Source organism: Myxocyprinus asiaticus, chromosome 5, assembly GCF_019703515.2.
Source record: "Myxocyprinus asiaticus isolate MX2 ecotype Aquarium Trade chromosome 5, UBuf_Myxa_2, whole genome shotgun sequence".
Taxonomy (NCBI): domain Eukaryota; kingdom Metazoa; phylum Chordata; class Actinopteri; order Cypriniformes; family Catostomidae; genus Myxocyprinus; species Myxocyprinus asiaticus.
This window is the reverse complement of record NC_059348.1, coordinates 12,941,163-12,954,362: the sequence shown is the minus strand read 5'-3', so window position 1 is coordinate 12,954,362 and position 13,200 is coordinate 12,941,163. Positions and strand designations below refer to the sequence as shown.

At 36.3% G+C, this 13,200-nt stretch overlaps 2 protein-coding genes across 2 annotated transcripts; one reads left to right on the top strand and one right to left on the bottom strand.

Annotated features, from left to right (window-relative positions):
- Nucleotides 1-179: 179 nt before the first annotated feature.
- LOC127440957 (putative transferase CAF17 homolog, mitochondrial) lies at nt 180-5,988 on the top strand. Its single transcript, XM_051698050.1, has 3 exons — nt 180-666; nt 1,218-1,570; nt 4,516-5,988. Exons 1-3 carry the CDS (start codon nt 320-322, stop codon nt 4,905-4,907), a joined length of 1,092 nt encoding a protein of 363 aa, XP_051554010.1. The 5' UTR covers nt 180-319; the 3' UTR covers nt 4,908-5,988.
- Nucleotides 5,989-6,463: 475 nt separating this feature from the next.
- On the bottom strand, nt 6,464-13,200 carry LOC127440952 (2-oxoglutarate and iron-dependent oxygenase JMJD4). Its single transcript, XM_051698042.1, has 6 exons — nt 12,635-13,200; nt 12,304-12,469; nt 12,045-12,170; nt 10,765-11,032; nt 7,482-7,628; nt 6,464-7,141 (listed from the first exon to the last, which is right to left on the bottom strand). Exons 1-6 carry the CDS (start codon nt 12,882-12,884, stop codon nt 6,833-6,835), a joined length of 1,266 nt encoding a protein of 421 aa, XP_051554002.1. The 5' UTR covers nt 12,885-13,200; the 3' UTR covers nt 6,464-6,832.

Genomic DNA, 13,200 nt, shown 5'->3' with positions numbered 1-13,200 from the left:
TATTCTTAATAATTACGTGACGTAACGTTTGGAATACGTTCTTCTTTTACGGCGTAGGCTTGGCTCATGAATATTAATAGAAAGTGATTAGAGTTCATTGGAAGGAACAGGAAGGTTACGAAACAACCTCCGCAATGACATAATTAATATTCATAAGCTTAACCTTCGCCATTGTAGGCTTCGCAATGAACGCCGCAAATAAACAGTCAGCGCATTGCATTATGGGAAGCAAAATGGACGGAGAAAGGACAAGATAACGCAAACTCGTCTCGCTTTGGGGAACTTTACTCTTTTTAGATTCGCGCTGAGGAAAATAACAATGTATAAGCTGGATTTGTTCGGACGTGCTGTCAGAGCGCTCGCGGCAGGATCAAGCGGACTCCAGGCGAAGCGTTTCTTGCTGTCCTGTGTGAGACATGAGAGTGTGTGCAGAACTCACATCAGAAAACACAGTCAAGATCAACCCACACACACCGCAGGACACTTGACCTGTTACAGCCTACCGCACAGGACTCTTATCAACATATCTGGACATGACACGAACTCTTTTCTTCAAGGAATTATCACCAATGACATGGATCTTCTGGGAGAAGATGGACTCACAGCCATGTATGCGCACATGCTCAATGTTCAAGGCAGGACACTGTATGACATCATCATTTACAGGTAATATATATGACATTATTTTAACATCTCTTTAACGTGACATGTAAACTAGGCATGATACATATTATACAGGCGCTGGAACTGTGAATTATGATGAATAGGTGGAGTGAGATATGGGCGTGACCTCAACATTTATCTCACTGTCCCACCTTGGGTTGTTGAATTCAAAAAGAACCCACCATATCACACACTATAGGCTACTACTATACGGTTAATGTCACAAAAATGGCTTATATTAAAAACAATGCAGAAAACTTTATTATTATTATTATTTTATAGAGGCTTTGTTTAAAAAAAAAATCCCAGATTTTGAATGTGGTCTCAGACATTTGGACCCAGCTGTACATATAATGTAAAAAAAAAAAAAAAAAAAAATAATAATAAATAATATATATATATATATATATTAATAAAAAAATTGTATAATAGTAGACTTATTATAGCAAATATTTGGTGAATTTTGTGAGGAAAACAGCTGTGTTCATTTTATGTTATGCATTTATGTATTATTGTTTTGTTTGTTTTTTTTTTTTTTTTTTTTTTTTTTTCAGTTTAAAAGAAAACCCAAGTGGACATAATGGGGTACTTCTGGAGTGTGACAGCACTGTACAGGACTCCATCATACGGCATCTGAAAGTGTACAAGATACGTCGCAAAGTGAGCATCAGCCTCTGTCCCAGTCTCTCACTTTGGGCTTTGTTTCCTCAAGATAAAGATGCAGTGCTGGGAAAGTCAAAGCCAGATTTTACTGCAGCAGACAAAGTGTTGGTGCTGGGAAAAGACCCAAGAACTGAACTCATGGGCTGGAGAATGATCACTAATAGTGAGGTCAATCCAACGGAGATCATCTCGGCCTGTCGAGCGGGCAACACTGAAGAATACCACAGACACCGCTATGAAATTGGTATTAAACACATTTTATTGCAATTGCAAATTTTTGGACATAAAATAGTTGTAATTCTCTCTGATGAAAGTTTATTTGGGTAGTTGAGAGACATCTCCAGTAGTGATAGTGATAGCAGGGTCCTGCAGTGTGACAACTAATGCTTGATCTAAAACTAGTGATAGTCCAATATGTTTTAATAGGATGATATTCTGCATTTTTTCAGATTATCGGTGAATAACTGTGCCCGATATTGGACGGTTAACTAAAGTGGTAATTCCATCTAGTGCTATGCACTTTCCAAATCTACCAATAACCTTGTCAATTAATCATGTAAATGCTCAGTTTTCAAATATTTGTGAGTGAATTTAAAATATTGTTTAAAATAATTGTTCATTTAAATTTTGCGATTTTGTATACAGTACTTAAAGGAATAGTTCACCCAAAAATGAAAATTCTCTCATCATTTACTCACCCTCATACCATCCCAGATGTGTATGACTTTCTTTCTTCTGCAGAACACAAATGAAGATTTTTAGAAGAATATTTCAGCTCTGTAGGTCCTCAATGCAAGTGAATGGTGACCAGAACTTTGAAGCACAAAAGTCACGTAAAGGAAACACAAAAGTAATCCATACGACTCCAGTGGTAAAATCCATATCTTCAGAAGTGATATTATAGGTGTGGGTGAGAAACATAAATATTTAAGTCCTTTTTCACTATAAATTCTCCTCTCCACCATTCACTTGCATTGGACCTAAAGAGCTGAAATATTCTTCTAAAAATCTTTGTTTGTGTTCAGCAGAAGAAAAAAGGTCATACACATCAGGGATGGCATGGGGGTGAGTAAATGATGAGAGAATTTTCATTTTTGGATGAACTATCCTGTTAAGTTTGTATCTTAATTGCTATAAATATCTTGCATTCTTTAGATTTACAGTGATGAGCCAAAACATTATGACCACTCAGAGTTGAAGCGAATAACGTTGATCATCTCCTAACAAGGCCACATTTCAAGGTCTGGGTAGATTAGATGGTAAGCGAACAATCAGTTCTCATAGTCAACGTGTTGAATGCAGGAGAAATGGGCAGGAGTAAAGACCTCAGTGACTGGGTCCGAGCATCTCTGAAACGGCAAGGCTTGTGGGGCGCTCCCGGTCAGCAGTGGTGAGTACCTACCGACAGTGGTCCGAGGAGGGACAAACCACAAACTGGCGTTGAGCGCCCAAGACTCAACGATGCGCGAGGGCAACGAAGGCTATCCCGTCTGGTCTGAAACCGACAGAAGGTATACTGTGGCACAAGTCATAGAAAATTTTAATGATGGTTACGGGAAGAATGTGTCACAACAAACAGTGCAAACTGTGTATGGGGCTGCGTAGACACAGACTGGTCAGAGTGCCCATGATGACCCCTGTCCACTGCCGAAAGCGCCTACAATAGGCAAGCGAGAGTCGGAACTGGACCTTGGAGCAGTGGAAGAAGGTCGTCTTGTCCGATGAGTCCTGTTTTCTTTTACAACACATGGACGGCCGTGTATGTGTACACCTTTACCTGGGGAAGAGATGGCACCACGATACACTGTGGAAAGATGACAAGCCGGTGGAGGGAGTGTGATGCTCTGAGCAATGTTCTGCTAGGAAACCCTGGGTCCTGGCATTCATGTGGACGTCAGTTTGACAGGTGCACATACCTAAACATCGTTGCAGACCAGGTACACTCCTTCATGGCAGTGGTATTCCCTGATGGCAGTGGCCTCTTTCAGCAGGATAATGCACCCTGCCACACTGCAAACATTGTTTGGGAATGGTTTGAGGAACATGATGAAGAGTTCAAGGTGTTGCCCTGGCCTCCAAATTCCACAGATGTCAGTCTGATTGAGCATCTGTGGAATGTGCTGGACCAACAAGTCCGATCCACAGTGGCTCCACCTCACAACTTACAGGACTTGAAAGATCTGCTGCTAATGTCTTGGTGCCAGATATTACAGGACACTTTTAGGGGTCTTTTAGAGTCTATGCCTCAGTGGGTCGACACTGTTCAGATCCATAACACTCTTTTCCAATTATCTGTTGTCCAATGTCTGTTTCTTTGCCCACTCTAACATTTTCTTCTTGTTTTTCTGTTTCAAAAGTGGCTTTTTCTTTGCAATTCTTCCCATAAGGCCTGCACCCGAGTCTTCTCTTTACTGTTGTACATGAAACTGGTGTTGAGCGGGTAGAATTCAATGAAGCTGTCAGCTGAGGACATGTGAGGCATCTATTTCTCAAACTAGAGACTCTGATGGACTTATCCTCTTGTTTAGTTGTACATCTGGTCTTCCACATCTCTTTCTGTCCTTGTTAGAGCCAGTTGTCCTTTGTCTTTGAAGACTGTAGTGTACACCTTTGTATGAAATCTTCAGTTTTTTTGGCAATTTCAAGCATTGTATAGCCTTCATTCCTCAAAACAATGATTGACAAGTTTCTAGAGAAAGCTGTTTCTTTTTTTTGCCATTTTTGACCTAATATTGACCTTAAGACATGCCAGTCTATTGCATACTGTGGCAACTCAAAAACAAACACAAGGACAATGTTAAGCATCATTTAACGAACCAAATAGCTTTTCTGTGTTCAATATAATGGCAAGTGATTTTCTAGTACCAAATTATCAACTTAGCATGATTACTCAAGGATAAGGTGTTGGGAGTGATGGCTGCTGGAAATGGGACCTGTCTAGATTTGATCAAAAATGACTTTTTTCAAATAGTGATGGTACTGTTTTTTACATCAGTAATGTCCTGACTATACTTTGTGATCAGTTGAGTGCCACTTTGATGGATTAAAGTACCAATTTCCTTCCAAAACAGCAAAATCTGTACATTATTCCAAACTTTCAGATTTCAAAGTCTGATTTTGAATGTACTTAAATCTTGCTTTGTGATTATTTTTTATAATCAAACCTCTATTTTATTTTCATTTCTATAGGACTTCCTGAAGGAGTCAAAGACCTCCCGCCAGGTGAGGTCCTTCCACTGGAGTCTAACCTGGTCTACATGCAGGGAATCAGCTTCAGCAAGGGCTGCTACATCGGACAGGAACTAACTGCCAGAACTCACCACACTGGTGTAATACGGAAGCGCCTAATGCCTGTGACCATGTCTGCCCCAGCTGAGAATCTGGACCAAGGGGCTACTTTGGAGACTGAAGGGGGCAAACCAGCAGGGAAGCACAGGGCAGGAATTGGCAAACTGGGCTTGAGCCTTATACGCTTGGCTCATGCAAAAGAGTCCCTCAAAGTTAAATCCTCTGATGATATGACAGTGACTCTACAGGCCAGCGTGCCTGACTGGTGGCCAAAAAATGCGAAAGATAAATGAAGGGTTAATCAGCAACACCAGAATAAGGTCTGTTTTGTTCAGATTAGCACTCCTGTTACACATGCTGTTTTTTAATGGCCAATAAGACTGCTGTTATTGCACTGCAAAAGATATTTATTTAGATTTTGAGTCAATCACTACAGCCATTTTTCAGAGATGTTGATTAAAAATAAAATTCCTTAAACACATTTCTTTGTTAGTCATATTCTTACAGTAGTTGTAATTTCCAAGTTCACCTGTTCAACTCCTACTTCCAAGTTAGTTCATCATTATTACGACGTCACACATTCAAGTAAAAAAAAATAATGGCAGTAGCCGAACAATCTGACAAGGCATCAGTTTTACACCGTCAAACAACCTATATGCTTTATTTATACATGGTATCTTACAAATAATACATTTTCATAAAGCAAACCACGAAGGGTGAAATATTAGCTTTGCATTATTTGACTGTAAGATCTTAATATGATTGAAATTCAGCAGTAAATATGTGAATAAATTTGCAAAAATGAATTCGCTACATCTACTTCTATGATGATATGCCCTTTCCAGTTTCACAACTTGGGCATCATTAAGCAAGTTTATGCTGACTACTATTAAAAAATCAGCTTATTGACGAAAACTGACAATGTTAGTAGTCCTGAGATGCATGACATAATCAGATTATTCTCTGCTTTTGATGTCAAAACGTAAACAGTCATGTGCACAACACCTGTACACATTGAATAAATTGGTATGAATGCTAGTAAAGGTGTTTACATGCAGAGTGAAATCAGGTCATGGGCAAAAATATTGATTGTTTTTTGCTTAAACAGTTTATGCCCTTACCCCCATTAAGGGGATAGTTCACCCAAAGATGAACATTCTCTCATCATTTACTCACCCTCATGCCATCACAGATGTGTGTGACTTTCTTTCATCTGAAGAACACAAATTATGATTTTTAGAAGAATATTTCAGCTCTGTAGGTCTTCACAATACAAGTGAATGGTTATCAGAACTTTGAATCTCCAAAAATCACATAAAGGCAGCATAAAAGTAATCCATACGACTCCAGTGGTATAATCCATGTCTTCAGAAGCGATATGACAGGTGTGGGTGAGAAACATTTCAATATTTAAGTCCTTTTTTACTGTAAATCTCCACTTTTGACCTGCCCTTCTATGCGTGTGCACAAGAGGACCGAGTTCTGCATTCTTTGAGCATATCGCCACCCACTGGGCTGTTGTGCAAATATGATTTATTTATTCCTTTTCCTTTATCCCTCCTTTCTTTCTTCTCCATGCCCAGTAGGTGGCGATATGCAGAATGTGAATCACCAAAAAACAAAAGAAGAACTCAGTCCTCTTGTGAATATGCATAGGAGGGCTGGGCGAAAGTGTAGATTTACAGTAAAAAAGGACTTAAATATTGATCTGTTTCTCACCCACACCTGTCATATGAAGATATGGATTTAACCACTGGAGTCGTATGGATTACTTTTATGTTTCCTTTATGTGCTTTTTGGAGCTTCAAAGTTTTGGCTACCATTCACTTGCATTATATAGACCAACAGAGCTGAAATATTCTTCTTAATATCTTTGTTTGTGCGCTGATGAAGAAAGAAAGTCATACACATCTGGTATGGCATGAGAGTGAGTAAATAATGAGAGCATTTTCAGTTTTGGGTGAACTATTCCTTTAAGAAAACCCGTTTAAGGCATTTACTGAACATGACCACACATGTTAGCTTATTAGGAATAATTGGTTTAAGAACGAGCATGTAAACACACATTTACATGTGCCATGCTCTACTATCTGAGTCTTAAAATGACAGTATAAACAAAAGTTTAAAAAAAAAATATCTCAAGAGACATACATTGTTAAAATGATTTTTTAAATATTTTTGTCATAGCTGATCTTCCACATACAGTAGCACATGTCTTTTATACAATGGTTTGGACAGCCTCTCTGATCTCCTGAAGCAATTCCTCAGGTTTGAAGCTCAGGGCTGAAGGATCCAGTCTCTTAAAATCTTCATTGCTAAGCATGCTCTCAAATATATACAGTACTCTCTGCAGATCAAAGGCTGCATGGTGAGGGCCTAATGCAAATAGAGTTTCAGCAAGGTGGCCTTGACAATTATCTGCATTTCTGGGGCACGAATTCAAGGAGGATATTCGATTATTCGCGATGGTCTTAAGAAAAGAGGCAAATTCCCCGTAATCGATTCCTGTACATGATTTCATGATCACCTAAAATTGAATAAAATTACAATTTATTATTCAAAACAATTACATTTACAATTGTGCATATAAGTATTTGGACACTTTAGCCACACCTAAAAATCTGTGAATGGCATTGCATTAGATATGTAGCATTTATTCTTTCTAGTTGTTAAATGTTAGTGGAACATGTCAAAAATCATTTGTTTGCAGATGTCACTTGGTTTGAAGTTTTGATATCTAATGCATTGACATTCAAACATTTTTAAGTGTGGCTTAAGTGTCCAAATACATTTTGGGGACAATGAAAAAAGGTTCAATTAAAATGGCCCACCTAAATCCTATAGCTACTGTAAAAATAAAGTGTTACCTGACAATGCTGATGCCAGGTGTCCATAGTATCACGCCATTCCTCAATCTCTCTCTGGACAGAGGAAAGTTCCTCCTGGAGAAACTGCCACATGATGTCCAAATTAACACCATTCAGCCAGTTATGATTGATGGAGATGGTATCCTCCTATTATAAAGAGAAGCATGATCATCTGATGATTATTAGATCACACTACAGAAATATTTTCTCATAGATGACAAAAAATAAATAAATGAGATTTTGCTTAAAGAAAATTAAGCCTATTTTGGCCCATTATTTTTTAATTTTTTTCATTGTAACTATTTTCATGACAAGGACATTTCCCAAATTCTCTTCAGTGGCATATGTCCACATGCCGGCGGGTCCACAGGGGGGTGCTATATCACACTTAAAAAGGTCAGGCATATGATGTATCATTTGAAAGCTTAGAATCTAAACTTTTCAGAGAACACCATCACTTTTGTATTTATGTTACACAAAATAACAAAATAAGGCCTGAAAAGATTTGCGTCGCAAATTAGCGCCCCCTAGAGGTAATGTGGTAGAAGTATTAATATGAATACATAAGTCTTTCACATGGCACTTAAATGTATAAGTCATACATCAAATGAAAGCTCTCATTCTCAGGAATGTGACAGTAAAGGTTATTTTATTGCCCTAATACCACAGTTCGAATATTTTTTTTTTTTTAAATCACAAAATGAAATATGATTTCTGTCAGTCATCAAATACATATGTCTCTTTTATGCATCAATCATTGCAGCTGTAAACTCCAAATAGCTAAACATTTATATTTGCTTTTACCTTAGGTAGTTGTCTAAACAATTAGCCATTTTTACTTGTCTGTGAGCTTTCTTGATTGAATAATCCAATGTTATATTTTAGATGTCCAGAACAAAATGTGCCATCCAGCAGGAAAAGCAAGCAAAACAAATCATCATAAAAATATGTTTTTGACTATTGATGATAAAATTATATTATATCTCAATTTTCCATTGACACCTAGATTGAGCTTCTAGTCCATTCAGAGGCCGAGATATTCAATGAAACATTGTGGGTGGTGCATAAACTGAAAATTAGACTAAATGTCTATGGACGAGCACATCTGTGAGGGCTAAAATGCGTTATAGTGCCTCCTACATTTCAGATCTGCATATTGTGATGGAATATGATATAGAGAAAAAATCCTTTTTACTAGTGCTTGCTGCAATCAAGTGGAATGAAATAAGACTTTTCAAAGTGATATAGAGCGAAGAGAACCAGATTTACATGCTTACAAAGTTGGGACAAAAAGTTAAAAAAAAAAAAAAAAAAAGGGGGGGGGGTTCTGAAAAAAATTAGACACATTTTTTGCAATTGGTCCACAGTGTGTGTGTGTGAAATACTTTTAAATTTGAGTGTGAAAAATTGCAATAATATTAAAAGTAATATTTGGAAAAATCTTGAAATGATCTCCAAATATAAAAGCTTTATATATATATATATATATGTATATATATATATATATAGTATATATAATCAGAAATTGCAAAGATTTAACAGAAATTGCATTATATATATATATATATATATATATATATATATATATATATATATATATTTTTTTTTTATTATTATTATTATTATTATATTGATTTTGGGGTGAAATATGAATCGGGCATGTTCTTGAAAAAGGTTTTTGAAAAGCAACTTAATCTCATGAAGCAAATAATGTTTAGTAAGTAATATAATAAAACTATATTTTAAAAATGATGAAATGTCATGCATAAAAGATATAGAAAATAAAATATAATCACAACGTTACGATAACATAAAAATGTGTGCAGTACTTTTGAACACCACTGAAGGAATTCTCTCATTTACTCAGCCTTATGTCATCCCAGATGTGAATGAATTTCTTTCTTCAGCAGCGCACAAACAAAGATTTTTAGAAGAATATTTCAGCTCTGTAGATCCTTTCAATGCAAGTGAATGGTGACCAAAATTTTGAAGCTCAAAAAAAAAAAAAAAAAAAAAAAAAAAATCACACAAGTCAGCATAAAAGTAGGGCTGCAACTAACGATTATTTTGATAATTGATTAATCTTTGATTAATCGATTAATCGGATAATAATTAAATTTTATTTCCTGTATTTATTAAAATATGATTTTTCAAAAAACTGAAATGATAAAGGGGTTTAGGATTTGATTTGCTTTACATTATTGAATTAACGATTCTATACACTCACAAAACTTTGAACAAAGCCTGGATCATCAGAAGTTAAGTTTAAATTTATTATTATTATTATTACTTTCAGGACATATGCAAAACAGTTCTTTAACTTGTAAAACTTAATGAAAATTGCTCATCATTAAAGAGTAAAATGATCCATAAGACAAAAGATCAGCCCAGCAGAGGGCAATAGTGACACGAGAACAGAAATGTTAATAATTCTGATGAGCTGAAAATGTTAGATACATATGCTTGTACACTGTCACTGATCATATACATTTAAGTATTTTAATATTATAGTTTTTAAAATAGTATTTTCACTGATTACATGTTTCTAAACTATTCTTTTAAAAAAATTGTGTATGTTTATCCAGTAAAATAATGTTTGCCATTGTATAAATTTACTAGTGAAATCAGACATTACATGATGTGGCATTATCAGGATGACCAAATATTAGGACCTTTAACATTATTATACATTATATTCAGCATTACATACAGTTTAATAAAGTACAATCGTCTGTAAACCCTGTGCAAATTCACTCCCGCGCTGAAAAAACTCATCCCGGTGCTCACTGTATTACATGCACTTACATGAGCAGGAGAAAAAAACATTTTAAAAACTAGCACACCTTGACTACTGAGACTTCTGTCTGATATCCATGAAAGCTGCACAAATGATTAAACTGAAACTGAAATCGTGGTATGATGTTGGACAGTTTAATCAAAATGATTGCACTCCCTTTCTCCATTGTGATCGGTTTGATTGACGTGGATGTGCATGTGATCTGTTTCTCACCCACACCTATCATATTTCTTCAGAAGACATGGATTTTCACCACTGGAGTTGTATGGATTACTTTTATGATGCCTTTATATGATTTTTGGAGCTTCAAAATTTTGGCACCATTCACTTGCATTGTATGGACCTACAGAGCTACAATATTCTTCTAAGAATCTTTATTTGTGATTTGCAGATGAAAGAAAGTCATACACATCTGGGATATTGTGAATAGATTATGAGAGAATTTTCATTTTTGGGTGAACTATCCTTTTAAAAACTTTTACATACCAAATTGTAAACCTGATGATGCCAACCACTTGGTACAAAGATGATCTCTCCAGCTTCTTGAATGATCTCTAAAGGCTGACAGGCCTCTTCAAACTGTGCGTACAGACCTTTGTCTTGAAGTACAGGTGCAGTTACATCATAGGCCAAGTTGCCATGACAGTCTCGGAGGAACTCCTCTTGACCTGGAGGATACAGGAGCCATTTCTTCCGTCCGCAGATATTTGCAGACCAACTGTAAGAGCGAAACACATCTGCATGGAAAGGTGTCCTGCAGACAAGCACAAAAGCATTAGCTTCAAGGGTTAAAATAAGAAATACATCTTGATATATTAAACCAAATATTAATGAATTTTTCTTATGTATTAGCTGAATTTAAAAAGATTTTGAAATTGCAAAACAACATAAAACATTAATTACAATACAACTCTATCTCTGCTAAGCAGAACTGCAAAAATTAAAGGGATAATTTTCAAAAATGAAAATTCTCTCATTTACTCACCCTCATTTCATTCCAGATGTGTATGACTTTCTTCTGCTGAACTTAAATTAAGATTTTTAGAAGAATATCTCAACTCTGTAGGTCCATACAATACAATAAATGAGGACCAGAACTTTGAAGCTCCAAAAAAGCACATAAAGGCAATCCATACGACTCAAGTGGTTAAATCCATATCTGCAGAAGCCATCTGCATGAAACTGGTTTTGGGTGAGAACAAACCAAAATATAACTATTTTTTTCACTATAAATCATGACATCAGCAGTCTCTTTGGCGATCATGTTTTCAAACTCGATTACACTTCTCAAAGCCATCTAGCGCTCTGTGCATGCGTCAAGTGTTAGGAAGTGTAATCGAGCTTGAAATCATGATCGTGCCTAGAGACTGCAAGATGATGGGGGGGAAATGTTATATTTTGGTCTGTTCTCACCCAAAACCGATTAGATCGCTTTAAAATACATGGATTAAACCACTGGAGTAGTATGGATTACTTTTATGCTGCCTTGATGTGCTTTTTGGAGCTTCAAAGTTCTGATCACCATTCACTTGCATTGTATGGACCTACAGAACTGAAATATTCTTCTAAAAATCATAATTTGTGTTTTGTTGAAGAAAGAAAGTCATACATATCTGGGATGGCATGAGGGTGAGTAAATGATGAGAACTATCCCTCTAACTTCATTTAACTTCCAACAAAACAACAAGTAGCTTGGCAAGGAGTCTCTTGCAAACCATATTTTAATATGTTTAATATAAATATATTATATTGCTATTGATTCATACCATGATCCTTTAGGTCCCATGTAGACAAATCGATAATCATCCACTTCAATTGTGTCCCAATATTCATTCAGCCAATCAGAGGAGAAGTAAATTGGGGTCTTGTAAGTGTTGTGGTCAGGAAAGTTCCTAGAGACGAATACGAAACGTGATTCTCTTGTCTCACAATGAAAATGAGTATATTATGTCCAAAAGTATGTAAAATAGCTTATGGTATATGCATTAAAAGAAATAAACATGCTCTTTAAAAAAAGAGCTGTACCTCTGCATATGCCAGTCCTTCAAGTACAGACATCCTTTTGGAGAAGAATGTCCATTCTGTATGTACTCTCTCCAATACTGAATAAATGCCTTGAAAGGCATAATCTGCTTGGGATTTGCATTGTATTCTTTTGCACTGCAGTTTGCTACAGGAACAGGAGTCTCATCTGCAGAAATGCAAATATTAGGCTATTAATTTAAGAAGTGCTTTTTTTTCCTTGCACAGTGTGAGAAAACCATTTAAAATAAAGTACTTGCAATGCATGACACACAAGTGCAAAAATCAAATCAAATAAAATATATTAGCAATGATATTAGCATTCTTTACTCACCAAATTCATGCAGAAGTCTTTGAAAATTAGGTTTCCCATCTTCTGTAACCCAGTTTTTCCTGCAGTTCCAGTCCTCTGTGAATTTTTTGGAGAACATGCACGGATGGTTTGGGATCAGGTAGTTCTTGAAGAATTTGGTGTATGGTATTTCTCTCTCTATGTACTCAATGAAATGAGAGGAGTGCTGCTGCTGTATCTGTCTGGGCATTTTGACCAAACTACAGCAGTTATGAAAGGTTTCCCTGTCCATAAGCACTGCTTATTTACTAACACGAATCTTTAAAATGTTATATAATGCATTATGTATGATATATCAACATATAAAGGCAACAACTAGCACACATTGCAGCAGCCTCATGCTTCTTATTTGACAGGTTCGCGTGGTTATTTTTAGGCTATACAAGCGCAACTAATGCTTCGACGGTTAAGCGACGCGATTTTTGCGTTTAAGTGTAATTAAAATATCTATACGAAACGATTATCTTTTTCTACATGTTTACCAATCGTAAATAATTGTGTTTTTCTGCGAAAGGCTTGTGTGACGGCTAGCGAGTTGCCCACCGGAA

What these genes read in the sequence shown, in the direction of transcription:
- LOC127440957 (XM_051698050.1), top strand. Translation starts at nt 320, where the DNA reads ATGTATAAGCTGGATTTGTTCGGACGTGCTGTCAGAGCGCTCGCGGCA. An exon ending in TATGACATCATCATTTACAG is followed by an intron (nt 667 to 1,217) that starts GTAATATATATG and finishes TTTTTTTTTCAG; the next exon opens with TTTAAAAGAAAACCCAAGTG. An exon ending in CAGACACCGCTATGAAATTG is followed by an intron (nt 1,571 to 4,515) that starts GTATTAAACACA and finishes TCATTTCTATAG; the next exon opens with GACTTCCTGAAGGAGTCAAA.
- LOC127440952 (XM_051698042.1), bottom strand. Translation starts at nt 12,884, where the DNA reads ATGGACAGGGAAACCTTTCATAACTGCTGTAGTTTGGTCAAAATGCCC. An exon ending in AAGACTTCTGCATGAATTTG is followed by an intron (nt 12,470 to 12,634) that starts GTGAGTAAAGAA and finishes GCATTTCTGCAG; the next exon opens with ATGAGACTCCTGTTCCTGTA. An exon ending in CCTGGCATCAGCATTGTCAG is followed by an intron (nt 7,142 to 7,481) that starts GTAACACTTTAT and finishes ATTCAATTTTAG; the next exon opens with GTGATCATGAAATCATGTAC.